This window comes from Vanellus vanellus, assembly GCF_965231255.1.
Source record: "Vanellus vanellus genome assembly, chromosome: 1".
NCBI classification, from domain to species: Eukaryota; Metazoa; Chordata; class Aves; order Charadriiformes; family Charadriidae; genus Vanellus; species Vanellus vanellus.
Window position 1 is genome coordinate 104,565,008 of NC_138905.1, and position 20,767 is coordinate 104,585,774.

Here is a 20,767-nt window from a genome sequence, read left to right on the forward strand (position 1 = left end):
TGTTTTATGGACTTCAGATGCCTCCTGTATGGCCTTTTGGGAATATATAGTTGTGTGCTAATCAGACGTAAGGTATCTTGCAAATTAAATGCTGAGCCTGAGCTCAGGCAGTTGATTTAGATGTGTGAAAGTCTCTCTTCGTGGCCAGATGACCTGTCAATATAACCTCTGAGATGTGGTCTTGCATTAGTCACTTTTTCAATAAGCTTGTGTTTTATTAATTTGGATTGGTACATTTTGCTCCTGAACACCAGCAGATTTTTTTCTTTCTTTTTTTTTTTTGTTTGTGTGTGTGTGTGTGTTCATCTTTTTTTCCACCCAAGGACTCATACCATGAAGACACTGTGAAATCTGAGCTGCTTTCCTTAATACAAAATCATATTCCTGAGATGCTGTAAGAACAACTTCATTTTATTGTGCATCATGAACATCTGGGATTCACAATGTGTTTCGTGGCACACTTCAAGGTTTCGGGGACTGATTTCTGGACTTCTTGGTACTGGTTCATTGGCATTATTCACTTTACCTGTTAACCCCATCTACCTCCTAAGTAGAGAAGTATTTCTTCATGCCTTTTCTAGTCCTAGAATTTAAAGTCTCTCACATCTAATGTCAGTTCTTCCAGGTTTTGTCTTCATTGAGGCAACAGATTTCTTAGTGTTGTTTTCTTTGAAATGAAGAGATGGCTTCTTTCCAGCTGTACTTTCTGGGACCTGCCTCCTATGCGGGGAGGTTTTCCCTTTCTGCTATGGTTTTCCATGTAAAGAAGGATTTCCTGGGTTCTTCTCTCCTCTGAAATGTCTTCTGACATATTTCTAGTTTATTCTCTGTGCTCTCCAATTTCCTCTGAGAAAGCTTGAGGCCATTATTCAATGCTCAGCAGTATGAGCTCAAGTGGTGGGATGCACAGGAAGCAGACACAAAGTCAGTGTCAAACTCACTGTTCTGCAAACAGAAACAAAACCCAGGCTCAGTGTTTTACCCTAATGTGGGATGTTTTGGAAGGCTGTTTTGTGAACAGTCTTTTAACTGTGTTGTGTCCCTCTCCCCTTTTCCAAGTATTTATGTAAATTTGCCTTTTGTGTACGGAGTTCTCTCTTGAGACTTAAAATTTGGTACCAAATGATGAAGCAAAGATGGTTACATCTGCATCTGTTTCTGTGGTTACTAAAGCTTGTCTGATGAGTGCTTCTGACCTCTGCCATGTTTTTCATACTTGGGCATGTGTGTAATGTTTTTGAATGTCAAAGCAGACATCTTCTAAATAAATAAGTGATCATTTATCTCCTCATCACTTGGCCAGGTCTCTGATTGTTTATCAGCTCTGAAGGGCTGCAATTGCTGCTGCTTTGTGAGCCTTTCCATCAAAGGCAGCCTGATTTCGGATGCTTGTTGAAATAAACGTATATGTCACATCTGACAGAACCAGCTGCTTAAAGGGCGTCCTTGATGCTGAGAAGCAGTAACAAGCAGTATAGATGTCCTGCTAGCTGGGGGGAACCCAGGAAGGGCATTGTATGATCCTATGTTTTGGGCCAATTCAGACTGCAGATATTTTTAGCACTCTTCTTCAGCAGGCAGCGTGCTGTACAATTACACATCAACATGATGCTTCTCTTGTAGGTCGGTGTAGCTATGTTTCCACCTCCTGGCAACTATAAGGAATAGCTGAAAAGAGACTAAGGAGAATTATGTTTTTATTTTTGTGAGGCAGCAGAAGACGAAGTAGGAATTTTACAGAGACATTTCTCTTGAGCTCAAAGAGATTTTTTAACTCTTCAAAGTTCGGTATTCTATACTATGTATAAACATAGAAGCTGTTTCCAAATAGTTTGCTTTGTAACTACTGTGAAAATGAGTGCTTGAGCTGAAAGGTCATAAATACAAGGTGCTTGCAGCAGGACTGTAAGTAATAAGACACCAGACAGACATTTTATATTGAGGGAGGGAGCATGGGTGCATATCCGTGGTAAATGAGGACATGAACACACCTGGTGAAACTCCAGTCTCTAAAATGCCCATACGTTGTGTCTATTAAAGACAACAGTTGTTACAGAGGTACATACGGTTACAGAAGACACGTAGTCAAGACTGTAGGCATCCTGTGAGGTAAGTGCCCTTTGTCAGGTCAATGCCATCTCCCTATTTCACACAAAAGACCAAAAGTCTTTTTGGTAGCCGTCTCAGAACTGCCCTGTGTGAACAGAAAAATGACAAGTTTGAGTAGATAGTGAAATACATATTTCCAGAACTTATAAAGAAATATAGACTGCTAGACCAAAACTTCCCGATGAAAATGTCTTTTTCAGTGAAAACTGATTTTCAAGCTAGTTGTCCAAGTGTGCATTCAGCCAACATCCTGTACAGGCATAATGAAGTCACTGTTCCTTGTACCCTTGTTAACTGCATTAGAGCTAGTTTGGCAAAGTTTTGTAAGACATCTACATAAGCCTGGTTGAGTAGAGGTGCTGGACTTCAGAGTATTGACTTTGGACTTTGAATAAGGTCATTTTCTTTGTTGTTCAGTTGCAGGGACTCCTGTGTAAATTGCAGTCAGCATCCTCAGCTTATCTTCTTTTACATGGCGCATTGCCTCACTCAGGAAAATCATCTTCTTCAAAGGGGTTTGTTGGAAGCCTATATAGTTTGAAAGTGCCTCTGGTGTATCCCTTTAGATGCATTTTTTAATTGCTTTAGTTGAGGCTATTTATCATTACAGAAGTCGTAAACTAGCTTTGACAATAAACCACGTAGAAGCAATATGCAACCCAGATTTCTAGTGATGGAGACTTTGCAAACAGGCCAAATAACTTTTCCTGCTGTGTAGGAGGGCTGTGAGGTACGTAGCTCTTGGCTCTCCAAGCAGGGAGCTGAGGAGGAAAAGAAGTGAGGAAAACTGGTGAGGCAGGGCTGCCAGCACCTGGTTTGCTCTCCCATCTCCATTTTGAAGACAGCTGCTTGACTCTGGGTGCCGGGGCTGGAAGCATCATCTCTTTGAGAGGGGAGGAAGGCGGTGATGGGGCTGCACCTGGGCTACACCATGGGGCTGGATGTCATGTTGTGGGGGGGCTGCCAAGGGTGAGGGAGGGCTGCGTCTGCCTGTGCAAGCTGGACTCTTCGGGAGTGTCGCCCCTGGCAGCTGCTCTACTGAAAGGGTCCACTTTAACAAGAGTTGTATGGAAAATGGTATATAATCAGTGACGCAACTTCATTAGCTGAGCATCCCTAGATACCTTGCCACTTAAGTGCAACAGCTCTAAAACTGTACGCATAATGTTGTAGCTCTATATATTGATTTTTATAAATATACATATATGTCGCAACATGCACACGTAGGCACAGCCACAGCACAGATACTTTTAGCAAATTGAGATGTCTTACATGTATTTTAAGTGGGTCCATAGCTGTGCACTCTGGCGTGGGCTGTACAGGCCTGAGGGCAGGGGGTGGGAAGAAGGCTGTGGTCTGTGGCATCAATGCATGCAGCAAAGACCTCGTGGTGGGAGCAGGAGGCTTCCTGAGCTCGCTTCTGACACATCCTGCACACTCTGTGCTAGTTGACTTTTTTTTTGCATCTTATTTCCCTCTCTCTTACTTGTTTTGTAGTGCCTTGTTCTCAACTTTTCACACAGCACCTGAGGGCATGGAATAAGGAGCCAAAAGTCCTGATGTCCATGTTCTCCCAGCCTGGAGCACTGCTCTGCCACCCTGTCCTCAGGAGCTTCCCTCAGGGCTGTATTTTAAGCCACTCTGGGAAGATAAGGAAATGAAGACCTTTTACCAGCAATGCCCACAATCCCATGACAACATCAATGTTTGTGAGAGCTTATCTGACTTCATGCCACATTTTTCACCTGCAGATCACTGGTCTACAAAAAGAGCAGGCAGTTTAGGCAGCACAAACCTGAATAAGGACATGCCATAGGACTGGACTTCCCCCGGCAAGTCTACCCTTCTGCATCATACTCCCTTGCATTGAACATAAAACCTGCCAGAAATGCTGCTAACCAGCTGCAACGCAGGAAAGAAATGGGGCGAGAGGTTTGACTGGAAACCACTATGGAGAATTTTTCTAAACCGCTATGTGACGCAGAGCTATAGGTGTTAAGCTGGCTCATAAGGAAGGGAGTTTTTGACAGCAAAGAAGCCTGTATGGTGAGGAAGGAAACAGGTAAAGCAGAAGCATCCCCTTTGGTTTATTACACTGCACCAAAAGATTGTAGGCAGTGATAAATGCCATCCTGACACTGGTGTCACGGCTTTAGTTTGCATTTGAGTGGTGGGATGTGTAGTTTTTTCCAATATAGACACAGGTTTCGATTTCAGGTATGCTTTGTTATACAACTGATTTGTTCCACTTGATGTAAAAATCACAGAAATGGAAGCCCTAAAAAAATTATTGAGCTTTCTCCTTTGCCATGTGATAACAGTATGGATTTCATATTTGGAAGTGTTGATCTAGTTGCTCTATAAACACAGGAGAGGAGACAAGGTTTTTCCTTCCTAAAAAATAAAATAAAATAAGAAATTAATCAACTTCTATGTGATGAGTTTGGGGAGGACCGAATATGTAACTCCTTGAGGCTGGAGTAGCTGACTCCTATCTAGGTCTGTTGGGGGTTCCTGGGACTTCTTGCAGGATGTTCACAGCTCTCCATGGGAGGATGGAGATGCAGCTTTCAAAGAACATCTTCCATGGGGTGTGGAGTAGGATAAGCATTGAACAGCCGAAGGAGAGCAGCCTGGTAGTACTGTATCTCTACCCTGCTTGGCACTGCCTAAACTATGGTTAGCAGTTGTTACGCCTACGATTGACTCATGGGTGAGGAAGGATGACCTGAGGTTTTATTTCTGCTATACACCAGTTCTTCTGTTGTTTCTGTTCTTTTTAAAGTGGGAGTTATTTGAGATTTGCAGCTTCTTTACATGCATTTTGGGATGTGTGGTGCAATTCCATCACATTTGGCTGTGGAGTGGGAGGCCAATACCTCTGGCTGAAAGACGGGGAGGAAGCTTCCATCCGGGGACTCTGAGATACGTACCGATCCTTACTGAAGTGGTGGTAAGTGTCCACCTATAAACCATCTCTTTTCTGTTCATCTTTGAGTACTTGTATGGTGGACTTTTTCTTGGATTATCCACAACTCCGAAGGCAGTAATTGTACTTGCGGGTTGTTGGTTCCCTGGGTCTTCCTGGGAAACCGTCAACAAGGTGCAGTAGGTCCACAAGAGGCAGGAATTAAAGCAGTTGGGATCACAAACGTCCCTGTTGTGATAGATTTGGTTGCTGGAATATTGGGATAAGTGAGAAGCCCCTGAGGTTAATGACCCACAAGTGGTAAGGGGATTCTGTAGGGCCAGGAGCAGAAGTTGCTGAGTCCAGTGACTGTGCAATTAGGGGAAAACTATCTGCAGTTAAAAAAGAAATCCTTTTTCTTGGTTTCTGGAAATCGCAATGTAATTGCCTCTGGACATTTTAACCTGGAAGCATCAAGGTTTAAAGGCTTCATTATCAGCAGTGCTTCCCCCATGTTTGCTGACATTGGTGAGAGCTGCAGGTGGCTTATACCCAGGAAATTCAAGCTGTTAGCTACATGGACCAGTTGTTCCCCCCCCATACCCATGCAATGGAAAATGTAAAGCAAATGTCCTCTCCCTTTCAGAAAGCCATCTACCCTCTATTTCCCAGTTTGCAGAGAAAGCTTTACAGTTTTACATATTTGGATCTGAAAGAAACTGGCTCACGAACTGGATGGGTTGAATTTTGCAGCTACAAACCACCTTTGGCTTCCACAGATGCCAGCAAGTGTAGGACAAATAGGGAGCCTGAGAAGAAAATGCGCTATGGAGGTACAGCTCCTCCAGTCGCTAACAGTGCTAACAGTCTTCTGCTGTGCTAGTACAGGGCTTCATGGATGTGTTTTCAAGGCTAGGGCATCTTTCAGAGAATAAAAATACCAGGAGGCTATAGAGTCCAACCAAAGGTCCATTAGCCCAGTAGCATTTGCAGTGGCCAGCTGCAGATGGTTAAGGAAGATGGCTAAGAACAGAGCAAGCACAACCACTCCTCTCCCCCCAAAACTTTTCCATTTCTGAGAATGAACAGTTTTGGGTATATCTACCTGCTGCCCCTTTTGATGTGATTCATCCTTCCTCCCGGGGCATTAAATGTCTTTCTATATTTTGTAACTTCATTTCCACTTGAGGAATTCCCAGGAGAGGGCTATTGCTCGGGAGGAACCAGGGGCAGCAGTCGAGACAAATCCGTCTCCTGCATGGGGACTGCAGGATGCTCCCGGACTTGGGTGCAAAACTCTTTGCAAGCAGTGAACAGGCTGCACAACAGCAGCCCCGGAGCCTGGCCCCTGAGGTGCACGGGGAATGCAGACCCATGGACACATCTGCTGCTACGTTTCTTCAGGTCCCTCTTGCACTCAGGTGTCTAGTGGCTCATGTTAAAACTTTAGGGAGAAATGGGAGAGCCTCTCAAACTGCCATTTGAATTGCTCCAGTTATTTATCGCAAATGCCTTACCAGTAGATAAGCCCAGCTTCCAGAGTTTCCCGCACTCAAAAGGACAGCGAAAAGTGGAGGCTGACCTGGGGATGTTGAAGATAACCAGCATCGCTCGCTTCAGAAAAGGTGTTGGCTGCCTGCAGGCTTCTGAGCAGGTTGCTGTGTGGTTGGCGAGTATTCAGCGTAAGGTTTCCTGGTGCCTGAGATGGCAGCCAGCCCTCTGCAGGGTGCAAGTACTCACACCTGCAGGAACCATGTCCGCCCCTGAGAGCTGAATGGCAGAGGAGTGTGGCTTTGAGGAGAGGCCTTGGTGGTGAGGTGGAAACATCGAGTGCCTTGTAGTGAATGGTGCTGCTGCATGAAGGCTCTGACCGTTAAAAGCATGGATTTGGATTTTAAATAATGTAGCCTTGCTTTGAATAGTAAGTCTTTACCTTATCCTTGTACGAGAAGTGGGAGAGTTGACACAGCTGCGTGCAACTGCTTTACCCTTCTTGCCGCCCCTTCCAGCCCTCCCCTGCCCAAAGACACCAGGTGTTATAGAGAACAGGCTTTTAAGGCAGGGTCTTCCACTGCAAAGAAGAGCCATGTTTTGCTGAGTTCGGGATGGGAATGGCTATGCGGCATATTGGTTATGTTTTAAAAAGTTGTGGTGAGGACTGATGCACTGATTGATACTGGGTACTTTATCATCTGCACCTTTTCCTCCGTCAGATTGTGTTAACATATTTTTATTTTGTTGGACTTCTATTTATCTGATTTTAAGTTGGTGCTTCGCATAGCTCAAGGCTTGTAGCTTGCGTTTGATGTGTAAAAGCAGACAGCTTAAGGTTGTGGTTTGTTCTTCATGTCAGAAAGCAGTTTGCTTAACTGTGTCACATCCTCTTCAAGGGAGTGCACAAGCAAATGTTTTGTTTTCACTGAGCGCTTTCCGAGAGGGAAGAGGCTGTGTCTGTCTGTGAGACAAATCAGCTGACTGTTAAGATCTTGGGAGCATCAATGAAAAGAAATCAATGACCTGTACAGCTGAAAAGAGGGACTATCTGGGATGGAGAGTCCTGAACGGAGATAGTTCTCACTCCTTTGTAACTCTCTCCGGGCCCCTCGTGAGGACAGAGTGGGAGAGCAGCTCCAGGTGCATCTCTGCAGTCCCCTGGTGCGCAGGAGCCACCCCATAAGCAGCCACCAGGACCGGCGTCCACGTTGGACCGTCTGCGTGCGCTAACGTCTCTCTGCTCATCCCCAGGACAACGAGTCTCAGAAGACCGAAGCACGCTGGCACTGCTGCTGTTTGTCTCCCATGCTCCCGTGGCCGGAGGGCTCTTCTCCAGGCTGACAGCCGGGTAACTTTCCTCCAGCCTCAGCATTCATTGGGAGGAATCCGAGCGTGAGCGGTGCCGTTCTCCAGCTGGAAGGCTGAAGCTAATGGAAGAGTGACGCGCAGATCGCATGGGTTTTTTTTGCCAGCCACCGCCGTCAAGGCTGAGTAAAAATTTTAATTTATTTTAATGTAGTTATTGAGGCGTTTTAATTCCATCAAAGGAAATAACACAAGACAATCCACAAATACTCATTTGCTACTTTTAAATGAATTTGATTCAGCTGTGCTTGGTTTCTCCTTTTTGAGTTTTACTTTGAGACTTACTTCTCACTTACAGGCACAAGTATTCAAGGATTGTGAACCTTAAAAATTGCAGTCTAAATTCTGCGTTTCATACATGAATATTTAAACAGAGTAATATGCTCTGTTCTTTCTGTGAGGCACCATTTCTAATCATTAATGCCTGTTCTTTTGAGCAAATAAACCTCATATATGAGATTTGTATGCATTTTAAAATAAGATAGTTCTCTGGGACAAGTTCCAATATGACAATATTCTGGTTATGAATATTTATAGATCCATCAAAATTGGTGAATACTGAATTTGCTGATAAACATTGTGGAAGTTTTTTTTTTACTTTTCTTTTGAAAGAGACTGAAAAATTATTTGCAAATTGGGTCAAATTCAGTACATAATTCTGGTCAAAAAGCATCTTTTTTTATTCTTTGGTTAAAAAAAAAATTCAAACTTTTTGTTTGAAAGCAACTTTTGCATACATAATTTATACAAATTGCAAAGAAAACCCAACCCCAAACCTTTCGACAGCATTGAATAACATGAAACAAAACAAAATATTTCATTTGTGGCAAAGATTTTAAGTGAACAAAAATTAAATTTGTGATTATTTTAATGTAAGAGTTTCATTGCCTCGTGCACGTTAGTAGCAGAATACTGATCAATGTGGTTGCACTGGCATTGTTTCCAGGTTGCAATGAAAGCTTTTCATCCAGATGCATCAGTGCTTTGTTAGAACGGTGAAGAAAACCATCAGGCTGTTTTCTGAACGTGCATACGTATTGCATTGTGTTTAAGAAAATACTCTTGCCTCTTGCACTCCGCTCACGAATGTGGCAGCATTTGTTCTTTCTGTGCCACAAGTGTGGCGATGTTCTGGTTTTTCTTCTGGGCACCAGGTGTCCTCACTTGATACGTTTTACATTTAAAATGAAATTTTTAATGCTGCATAATTGAAACCTGTTACTTTTACAGTAATAGATGTCAGATGAGGATTTAGGTTTCTGTGTGCGCAGTGAACCCTGTCTGTATTTCCTCCTTCTCTTGGCACGTATGGAGAAGCATGCTTGTATTTAAATATGGGTGTGAACAGTGCGTGATCTAAATAGCCCAGAAGGAAAGTCCTGTTGCAACACATGCGACATTTCTGAATTAGCCGTTGCACAAAGATATTTGCTTGTCTGGTGCCTATTGGGTTTTGACTTGGGAATGAAAACAACACATTACTATTTCCCATGGGATGGAAACAATTTTCCAGTCATCTCTAGCGGCGGGTGACTGATTCAGAAAGTAAAAGATTAAAGAGATACCAATGACGGCATAAAGGAGAGGATGACAAAAGGTCTACCAAGAAGACGCTTTGAGGGAATGCAGAGGCGAGGGATGGAAAATGAGATAGCTTTGTGGGCAGGCTGCAGGGGGGCTCAAGACAAAAGCGCGGCCACTGTTTTCTGACTGCAACATCAGAAAACTGCAGTCAGGATATGGCTACTGTAGTGTTGTGGAAACAGGCATACACTGGGCTTTATCCCCCAGCTGGCTGGGGACACAGCAGTGCATTGGTTGTGAACCTTTCTGCTGTGACAGAACCATGCAGTAGGGTGCTCGTCCTTGAGACCTGGGCAGAAAAGGTTGGGAGTTTGACTGTGAGAATACACAGGAATATGTTGCAGTACAGTGTAGTGCAAGTTTGCCTTGCCAAATTGCGGTCATTTATGCATGATATGTGACCGTAGGAAAGTATCAGTGAAGTTCTTGGCCAAATCCATGTTCAAGTAAGAGCTGAATGGGTTTACATCGAAATTCTCCACTGATAACCATATATATTTTGATTGGAAAGCTTTCGGATAGCATGGAGTTCTGCTTTTTCCTGTGAACCAGAAAACAATGTGTTGGGATGACAGCACTGTCTCAATCTTACCACTGCCCTTTTGCCAAAAAGGAGCTAGCAATTTATAAGGTATGGTTTGTCATAAAGTATATATAGCTGTAGAATAGCATAAATTACTAGAGGCCTTTTTAGTTCACTGTGTCTATGAAAGCAGGAAACAAACTCACATGCTTTTGATCTCTTGCAGTTGGACGGTTGCTCTTTTTGTTCCACTACAGAAGTGGAGTTACCCTTCAAGAAATTAAAAGCACGCAAGGGTTAGGAATAATTTCTTTCTCAAATAGTTGATAAAGTCTAGATCCTGAATTTTTCTGTAAATGCTGGTACCTTGATTTTTCAGAAAGAGTTGTAATGCGTGCGTGTTTGCTCCTGCAAAAACATTTTTTGCTTTCATATGCTGCAGGTAAGTTTATGAAGTGGCGATAAGAGGTCTGTAGCTATCTTTGCGCTAGCTAGTTGGGCATGAATAGTGAGCAGCCAGAGATGCCAGTAAAATGGTATCAGAGATCCTGGATTTTTAAAACTTGTTTTGTAAACAGTAGTGTGTTTTATTTATTTTCAACCCCCTTTTTGCTTTACTTTCTTCAGTACGAGAATGATACTTGACCTGGGGTCTTGTTTAGAACTTCTGTTTTCAAAGGAGACAGAGGTTTTACTACGTGTTCTCTTTGAAGGAATTTGCACAAAAATTTGTGACATACCATTTTCTTTGCCTTCACTTTCTGCAGTGCTGATTCCTTTTGGTAAAGATGGCTCAGACGTGGGTGGTTCTGGCTGCACTCCTTTTCTTGCTAATCAATCTGGCTGAAGGGACAGGTAAGTGAGAAAGATCTAGAACTACATGCAGCACTCTTTGGTACTCTATATTTCCAACTGACCAGTACATTGAAACTTTGCTGTTGGCCAGGGGAAATTTTGCATATTGTTGAACGTGAATGCAAAGAGTGATGATGTTGCCTCAGCTGGCAAAATAATCGTGTGCCTTTCAGAGTGGCACAGGATGATATATCTGATCAGAATCCAATGCAGATCACCTGAAGACCCATCTCCTCTTCAACTGGGACAATATCAGGAGAGCTATGATTTCTGGTAGAAAAGGGATCTCCGTATGCCCCTTACTAAATATGCCTGGTGAACTACTGCACCAAGTGATCTTGGGTTTTAACCTTGTTACAGGTGCATGTTCCACTGCTGTCTCTGGTTTTACTTGCACTTTAACCAAGGCACCTAATTCAATAACACAATATATTTTTTTTTTTTTAAAGTAGTTTCCTTTCCCTTAAGGATGAATCTTGCCCTTCCCATCAGTTTTTCAAAGCCCATATTAAAGTGATAGACATCTTTTGCATAAAAAAAAGATGGAGGAGTTGCAGCGCATCAGCGTGCATACCTGCACAGCATCCACAGTGGAAACACACTATCTCCACCACATTTCCAGACTTCAAAAAGTGACAGCAGGATGCTGGACCTGGAAATTGAATACTGCTTACTTGTGTCTGTACAGGGCAATGTGTCCCCAAGGCTGTCAGTACAGTAGGAAGTAGAAATTTTTAAGTGTGATGAAGCCAAGAGTTTCCTATACTTTGGTGGCTGTAGCATCATTTTTAATGTCTTTTTTTTTTTTCTTCTTATGTAGCTTACAAAATGGTGAGTGTGGAGGTTGGTCATGAGGCTGTGTTGAGTTGCCCTTACGTCTCCAAGATGTCTTTGCTAATGGTGACATGGAAGATGGAATGCAGCAGTTGCTGCTTGTTGGCCTATAGAAGTGATCACAATGAGACAAGGAAGTTAAACTGCAGTGAGATGGTGACGTGGAAATATTCACCTGACAGCGACCCTGCTCTTCGTATCTACCCTGTCAGCCTTTGTGATGAGGGAAATTACACGTGTGAAATTGTCAGCAGTGAAGGGAATTTTCTTTTTTTCTATTCTCTGACTGTGATAGGTAAGACACACCTTGTGGTTTTGTTTGTGGGTTTTTTGTTTGTTTGGTTTGTTTTTTTCTCTGTTTGTGTAGATCAAAATGATTTGATTTGGTGGTGAAAGACCAGCTTAATTTTGGATGCATGCTGAAATTGAAAATAAAGAGGTAAGCTGATTTAGTGTCGCTATTTGGAGAGGGGGAAAAAGAGTTATGCAATAGGACTTGGTGGTTCTATGGAGAAATAAACTGGGGGTTTTGTGTTTGTGTTTTAACTTCTGACTCATGAGCCGGGTTTTAAATACACAAATCCAACAGTCTGCACAGTTTCTGAGAGAGTTCTTTGGGTGTAACATGGGGTTTGAATGTTGTGTGAATTTTCATACAACCAGGAGTATACATTCTAGGTTAAGTTAATGCATACAGAAGATATCAAATAAATATTGCCACTATAAGCTGAGCAAAAGGTGCTGAACCAAAATTCACAATGAGGTCAATGTGTGTTTTTTCTGGGTAAAAGCTGAATAGGAAGGAAGCAAAAGTTTCAGACACTATCTGGAAATATTTCACTATTCCAGAAATACTGAAAGCTGTCTATAAGACTGCATCTCTAAAATAAAAGTGAAATTACTTTATTTTCAACATAGGCAGGAACAAAAGAATATAAGGGATACATCAAATCATCTTTTTCAGATAGTCAGGTAAACTATCTCAAGGTTTCCATAAATTAAAAAAAAAAAAAACCAAACCAAACATAGGAGAAGATTTTGTGTTCTGGACATACTAGTTAAGCCTTCTGAATATAAATAAAAATTATGGGAAATCAATTTTGGAACTCTATAATTGCTATTATTAATTTTTGTCATTTTATCTTTTTTGTTCTTCCCTGCAGGGTCTTGCCTTTCTGACAATGGCTTAGGTGTTGTCTGAGCCTTTGCCTGTTTTGTCAAACGCAGAATATGAGTTGTGGGTCTTTATGCAGAACAGTATTGTCCGATTCCTCCTTTACTTCCCAACTAGCAAATTTTTGATTCTACCTACCCAATCTCCTTAATATTTTAGCTGGAATTTCAGCAAGATGTGTTTTCTTCAGTATGTGCACTTCCGTACTTATAAGTCTTCGTTTAATCCACCCTTCTCTGTCATCTCATCATCTCCTGTTACTACTGGAGTCATCTTTCGGAAACATGAAGAAACAGTATTTTTAGATGCAGCTAGCTAGTTTTGGAGATATTCACTTTGGACTTTTGATTTTTTTTTTTTTTTTTTTTTTAAAAGGTCGTTGATGCTAATATTCCAAATTATTTAAAAATCTCTTGAATTGGTCAGGCAAACTAAAAAATGCCACCTGTTTTGCAGTTGGTGATTTTATACTGAACTAGAAATTATGGTTGTGGCCTTGTTTATTTTTCCTTCTGTAGTCCCTCCTACAGTGACTCTGACCTGTGATGAGAACAGGGTGGCTGCCTGTCAAGCGTCTGCTGGAAAGCCAGCTGCTGACATCTCCTGGATCCCTGCAAGTAATCACAGCATCGAGGAAGAAGTCCATCACCCCAACGGAACAGTGACCAGAGTGAGCTACCTAGGCTGGGTCAACAGCATGCTTCCCACTGCCACCTGCCTGGTTACCCACCCAGCTACAAATCAGACTCTGTCCCTAAACCTGTCATGTAAATAACATTGTTCTGTAATTGCTCTTCATCGTGCTCTTGGGCTTCTTTGTGCTGTTCTGTGCAGCTGTTCCCACTGAATGCCAGGGCTCTGCAGATTGTTTAGTGGGGTTATAAGGCAAAGTCCTAGTGCATGTTGACTGAGAAATTAATAATTTTGAGTTAGTCAGTTGAAACCAAATGTTTCTTGGCATTGTATGGAGAAACTTTCAATGTACACTTCTCTCTATCCCCGATCTGTTTTACAAGAGTTCCTCATTCTGCTTTTGGTGGGTTGACCTTGGCTGGCTGCCAGGTGCCCACCAAGCCGCTCTATCGCTCCCTCTCCCCAACAAGACAAAGGGAGAAAACTATGACAAAAAGTTCATGGGTCAACAAAAGGACATGGGCTGTCGTGAGCAAAACAGACTCAACTTGGGGAGATTAATTTAATTTATTGCCAATAAAATCAGAGTAGGATAGTGAGAAATGCGAACAAATCTAAAAGCACCTTCCCTCCACCCCTCCCTTCTTCCTGGGCTTGGCTTCACTCCCAGCTTCTCTACCTCGGCCCCCTGAGTGGCGCAGGGGAATGGGGTATGTGGTCAGTTCATAACACTTTGTCTGTGCTGCTCCTTCCTCTTCACCGCTTCCCCTGTTCCAGCGTGTGGTCCCACTCATGGGAGACAGTCCTTCATGAACTTCTCCAATGTGCATCCTTCCCATGGGCTGCTGTTCTTCATGAACTGCTCTAACATGGATCCCTTCCCTGGGATGCCGTCCTTCAGGAACAGACTACTCCAGCATGGGTCCCTCACGGGGTCACAATTCCTGCCAGAAATCCTGCTTATGCATGGACTCCTCTCCACAGGGTGACAGGTCCTGTCAGGAGCCTGCTTCAGCGCAGGGGCTCTCCTCTGGGTCACAGTTTCCTTCAGGGCACATCCACTGGCTCTGGCGTGGACCTCCATGGGCTGCAGGTGGATATCTGCTCCACTGTGGTCCTCCATGGGCTGCAGGGGGACAGCCTGCCTCACCACGGTCTTCCTTCTTCACTGACCTTGGTGTCTGCAGGGCTGTTTCTCTCCCATGTTATCACTCCTCTCTCCCAGCTGCTCTTGCACAGCAGTTTTTACCCTTTCTTAAATATGTTACCACAGAAGTGCTGGCTTCTTCTCACAAAAGCCACCCCTGCAGCCCCCCTGCTACCAAAACCTTGCCATGCAAACCTGATACACTGCTTCAGTGACCTTTTTAGTCACCGATGACAGAAAAGTTGCTTTCAGCAGCTGCTGTGATACAGCAGCTAATACTAATTTTTGATGTCAAGTTTTGAACCCCAGAGGTTGAATTTTGTCCAGCTGCCCACAGTGGTGATGGTCTGGAGAAAAATTCCTTGGAAAATGTCTGTCTGTGTCTTTAAAGTGATCTTTCCCAGGCTCAAAGGTAGTAAAGGGTAAAATTCAGCTTCTCAGCTGACTGTGCCAGACCTGTTAGAAGTCTGTTCCAGTAGCATTTGTAAGAACAGCTAAACAAGTGCTCATATCACCAAAATATCTCAGTAGAGGCATGAAGGACACAAGTTGGCGTAGACCAGTCATTAATAACAGCATTTTGCAGGGCTGGCTGGTCAGTTCTGTTGTTGCAGGGCTAATAGCATTGGAAGAAAAGGAGATCGTGCAGGCAGCCGAATTGAAAATGAAAGCGTGTTTGTACACAGAATTGACTGGGTGGCAGAGGCGGTTTCCTACTGCTGGTTGGTCCCCAGACATCTCATCTGTGTCTCTCAGCTCTTTTGAGCTGCGGGGGTGGTGGATTAGCTCTCTCCTCTGGTTAAGGCAGGTAGTAACATCATGTAGTCAGTGCACACTGACGTCTAGCTCTGTAACTAGCTTTCTTTTCTCGTCTTTCAGACACTTCCCCCAGCCTTCCCTATCTCATGATAGGAGGCTCTGCAAGTGTTGCTGCTGTCAGTGGTGTGACTATATGTTTGATTTTCGGGTGCAGGGGTAAGTCATTCGATAAGCCTGAAATGTATTACAATTCCATTGCTGACCACGTGCATGTACAAGGACGTGTACTTTATTGCCGAGAGTGGGGTGGGAGGCAAAGATTGAGGAAAATGTCCATATATGATGCATTGCCCTTTTGGAAAAGTCCTAAAAAAATAAGGGGTGGAACATTAAAACAAGTCTGGAGTTTTGTATGAGCCATAGTTATTATTATATTAATGCATTATATATATGGCAGAGAGTCATCCAGGATGAAACAGATTCTTTCTGAGAGTAGGGTAGGTTTTGAGTTTTTAGGACTAATTTGCTTGTTCTGCATTTACCGACATAATATTCTATACATAATAATGACAGCTCACAAATTAGTCAAATGACTAGACACAAACAAGCTCCCCATTTCTATCAGGAATCATAAGTTTTCCCTTGAGCATGTGTAAGAATAGGGCAAATGTACATACTTCCCTCTGGTACACTCTCAGTTTCTCAGGCCTTATAGAGTTCACTGACACTGGGCCAGCCTCTTACTGAAGAATTTGATACTGAGAACTCAGATGATGGTTTGCTATTCTTGGAGTCGAGTAAGATGGCTGTGATGGGGTATGAAGGTAGTAGAAGCCCAAGTGGAGTCTTAAAATGGGAGGAAGAGAGAATAACAGGCTGAAGGCAAAAGTGTTTTCAGGAGAGCAGGAGTTGAAGCACCGGGAGAAGGCAACGTAAAGGCGGGTGAACTGTAAATGGAGGGAATTTGCAGAGAATCGGAGTGCCTTATTTACTCCCCTCCATTGCCTTGGTGCTGCTCTAGCTTTATTGCTTCTCTGGGTTTCTTCTTTGTGCTCAGTGGCTTTCAGATTATCCTCCCCCGCACTGGGCACATTACATTGCAGATGTATTTCATGAACCACATCTGAACAAAAGGGGTGAAAGAGGGTTGGCAAGAGGTGACAATGAGGCCAGGTGTGCACTAGAAGAGCAGAGAAGGCAGGGTAAGAAGAAAAAAAAAAAGACAGGAGAAGAAAACAGAAGGACAGTTGTCATTGGTGGTGGCAGTACCGACCAGTGCTTGCAGCACTCTGAGGGTAGCCTGTCCCTGTCACAGTGTGATGTGCGTCTTTGGGACAGGTGAGGAGAAGAGAAAATGTGCTCAGACGGGTTCCTTGGCCCAGCGTGTCTCTGCAGAACTGACAAAATATGCACCTGAGTCAATTCAGTCACGTCTCCCAAGTTGACCAAAATTGCCAACGAAGGGAAAAATAAAACAACAGTGTGTTCAAGAGCAGGTCATAAAAAATAAGAACTTAACCTATGAATGTAACTGTATTTTGAAGAGAATCTTTCAACAGCTGAGGGCAGCTAGAGGAGGACTGTAGACATAACAGCACCTTGCCCTGTCAAACCATTTTAATTTCCTGACATCCTACTTTTAGCTTTCAGGTTACGTAAATCAGCACGTGGGGTGGCAGTACCATTTGCAGTAAGTGGGCTTTTTTTGTGTGTGCGTGCTTTGCATTTTTGTGTGTGTGTGTGTGTGTGTGTGTGTGTGTGTATTCTTCACTAAAACATGCGATTTCATTGCAGTGTGTCTGCTCTGACAAAACTCCCATTTACCTCTGTGTTTTCTTGGAGGGGGGAATGAGGAACAGTGTGTCTGGGAGGGTGCCTCTTGTTTGGATGGCCCTATCTTCATGTATATTCAGAGTATCCGAGACATTGCTTAAGCACTAGCTTGAGAGTGGTGTAGTGCATTTCCTGCCCAAGAATACTATAAATTATATTTAAAATGCCAGTGGTTAAGCTGAATTTTAAATCTTCCAAAAGTTAATGTTTTCACATTTCTGCTTCACAGAGTAATCCTAACTCTGATCTTTTGCTTAAGAATGTGTATTGCACTTGATGGCAGAAACCTGCCTGATTAGAGATCGGATGAAAACAGGCACACATTTTACAATGAGGGGAAAGTGTGCACATCCTTAGAGACAAACACAGCTATGAAACTTTTATTTTTTAAGTTGCGGTTCAAACACTCAGAAGTTAGAAAAGAGCAGTGATAAATTTGCCACCGCAACTTTTACTTCCTCTCTAATTCCAGTGTGTCGTGATACATATTTAACAGCATGATAATATACTGCTCTTTTCTCAGGGCTTCTGCGTCATTTAATGTACATTGAAAGAGCAATTATTTCATAATTTGTTTTCTGCTCACGCTTAAATTTATAGCCGTGTGTCTTGTTTGTTGCAAACCAGTCAAACAATGCTCTGAAGTTGGAATGATTAATTTCCTGATATGCTGTTCTATGGCATTCAGGAAGATTTGACTGACGGGAGTGGGAGTTGCAGAGATCGAAGTCAAAAGCTTCCAGTAATTTTAGGTGCCTAAATTGGATTGCCTGTGGCCCGCCTGTTTTTTTCAGAGAAGTTAACATTGTTCATTATTATCTATTTTGCTGAAAATACCAACATTTCAAAATTTGTTTTCAATCACGTTAAGAAAAAAATATGCCAAGGCCGTCCTGTTTAGGCTTTGTGAAGGCGGTTGTTGCATCTCTGTCAGTTCAGGTTTCACCCTCTGTGCTTGCAGAATTTAGAGAAATAACAGTTCTTTTGCAAAAGTAATGTTACCTACCCGGTTTCTTCTGGTCTTGTTTTTTGTTTGGACTATGTAGGTATGGTTCCACGAAACTCTACAATCTAATATAATGGTACATGTTTTTCTTTATATTGCAGACTAAGAACTTCAGGTCCACACCATCATGTGAGAAGACAGGAGCGGTCAAGCCTCCTGTGCTATCAGAGAGTATCTATCAGAATTACAATCCAAGAATGATATATATATGAACTATTAACAGTGTAGGCACAAGCAGTCTAATACCAGCTCAGCTACTAATGATACTCAGTTACTTGAACTTATACTTCAACTAGCAAATCTCAGACTTTACGGCATAGCAGGCCAAAAGAACACTCAAAACTGCCCCACGAAAGCCTTTGTCCTTCCTGACCTGAAGACAGTGGGGGAGAGCAACCTCTTTTAGTAAATTATTTCTCTCTTTCTCTAAAGATCAGCTCTTGAAACATTTGACATTTTTAAAGACCGAGCTGGGGAAATACATATCTGAATTTTGTTTGAAAGTGGACCCAGATGTATGTGCTGTCTTCCCTCAAATCAACAATTGACATATTTCTGTGCCACAGCAACAGACTGTTGGTGAATATGTAGCACTTTTCTCCATTTTCACAGCTGCATTTTCTTTGCAATTTTGTGGTGGAAGCCAGGAAGTGACACAGGGGACCCAAAACATAGAAGGTCAAAGAAATGCATCCAGCAGAAATGAAGAAATAAAAGAGGTTTTTCTTTCTGGGTAGATAATTACATGTGGCAAATGATAATCTGGTATTTGTCATCTTTGTGTATTTTTTATTTTTTAATGTATTTCTTTTTCAATTAAACTTTCTGTTTGCATTGATAATGGAAGAAGAAAAAAGCCAATTTGAAATCGTACTTGATATGGAAATGAGAAATAGCAATGGGCATTTTTCTAAGATTCATTTTAAAGTAAATGTGCAAATATGCAAATATTTACCTAAATGATTTCTGGGGCTATTTGGGTAAGTGTTTATTGACTAATTTTTTAGAAGCTGAGATCACAGCATGGTTTTACTGAGAACAGAAGTGTTAAGTTGTGAAAAATGCAGGTGGTGTGCTTGTTTAAAACAAACAAACAAAAAAAACCTCTAACCAAATCATTTATTTCTTCTCATGCTCATGCCCCCAAGCTGAACTCCCACCCCACCCCCACCCCCGACTGGTTGTTCATTTCTGTTTTCATTTGTCAGATTTCTCAAACCCTCCAAACACTCATGCAGCAATGGGTGTACTCAAATGTGTGTATTGAACAGCCTTTGCCTGCTTGTTGCTGGAGGAATTAATCTCTGCTCCTTCAGTGTTCTTAGGCATGAGGATCTCCCAGTGCCTTCTAATTGCACTTCACTCTAGCACTTCTAAATAGACATGGGTGGTGGGCATCTACTGACATCTCTCCAGCCTTTCATTTTAGTCAGAAAGGCATGAAGAGCGACTCTGCCTTAGTGAAAAGTGCCTACAAAAGGCAGTCCGTCACGCCTGGCAGGTAACTGAGCAGAGCCTTTCTTGTGGTGTTCAATGTCAATGATGGGTCACTATCTCACACCTATGTACAGCTTCTTCATGTCATCTGTAGGGAAGGAGATGCACCATTCCACGTATACAGCCTCTGGGAGAAATAAGTGACGGATAGCTCAGAATTAGTGAAAACAGGTTTTCAGTGATGCTGGCTAGGAAAGGTGTTTTGTAGCTCTAGTGAAATCCGCAGCAGCACCTTAGTGTCAAGAAGTGGTTTCCCAGTTCTGCTGGCCTGCAGCTGGCAGTGTGTGGTGGGCACCATCCAGCATCCTTTTTTTTTGTTCTGTCAGCAGGACCTTTCTCAGTCACAGTGCTGTCAAGGAGTTGGTTGTGACTGGAAGCCTCTGAAATAGGGAAAAAATCTCTTGTTTCTTAGGGAACTGCCCAGTTCCGTCTAATCCTGGGCTCCTAGGCTGGTGATGCTCAGTGTGAAAGTGAGCGTGGATCGTTCCCGTGGACCACTACAGCAATTTGGGTCTGTCTTATTCGGAAGCTGGACCATTGAAGCCAGACTGAAGGATGATGTGGCTGTCAAAATGAAGAGAGTTAGGCTGTGGAGCAGTCTGTTTTTGGTGGTCATGGTGCACCTGTGTTGTGATTTTTAGGGTGCAAAGCAAGAACTTTTTATAATTCCTTTGCACCAAATGAAATGTTGAAAAGTAAGATGAAATGCAGACAGACAGGGAGATGATAGTGCAGGGGGTAAAACCCTCTGGAGAAACATCACTGTGATAATTAGCCCTGGGTGAAAAGCCTGGCTTCTGTGCTTGTGATTTTATTTTCCCCTTTAATTTGTATTTGGTGGAATTGGTCCAGTCACCCGCAGTGTGTCCGCATTTCCTAGAAATTTTGAGACTGTTTGATGTGCTGGAACAAGGTGCTCTGGCAATGAGATAGGTCCCTTTGTGCTGCAGGTACTCAGTGAAATGGGCTCTCCTGGCAGTTCCGCAGCTCTTAACAACCACGTGGACTATGGTTTGCCTGATTTCTCATTTAAAGAGCAAGTCCTG

General features: G+C 42.9%; 1 protein-coding gene and 1 long non-coding RNA gene across 2 annotated transcripts; both read left to right on the top strand.

Annotated features, from left to right (window-relative positions):
- Nucleotides 1-10,771: 10,771 nt before the first annotated feature.
- LOC309676355 (cell surface glycoprotein CD200 receptor 1-A-like) lies at nt 10,772-15,510 on the top strand (the record flags this gene model as incomplete). The annotated part of the gene is made up of 4 exons (XM_082488893.1): nt 10,772-10,838; nt 11,659-11,967; nt 13,365-13,613; nt 15,506-15,510. Coding segments are annotated over 4 exons (630 nt in total), but the record flags the coding sequence as incomplete, so codon positions are not given.
- A 25-nt stretch (nt 15,511-15,535) lies between these two features.
- On the top strand, nt 15,536-18,444 carry LOC309673182. Its single transcript, XR_014269297.1, has 3 exons — nt 15,536-15,601; nt 17,029-17,075; nt 18,326-18,444. It is a non-coding gene; the product is annotated as an uncharacterized lncRNA (long non-coding RNA).
- Nucleotides 18,445-20,767: the final 2,323 nt, after the last annotated feature.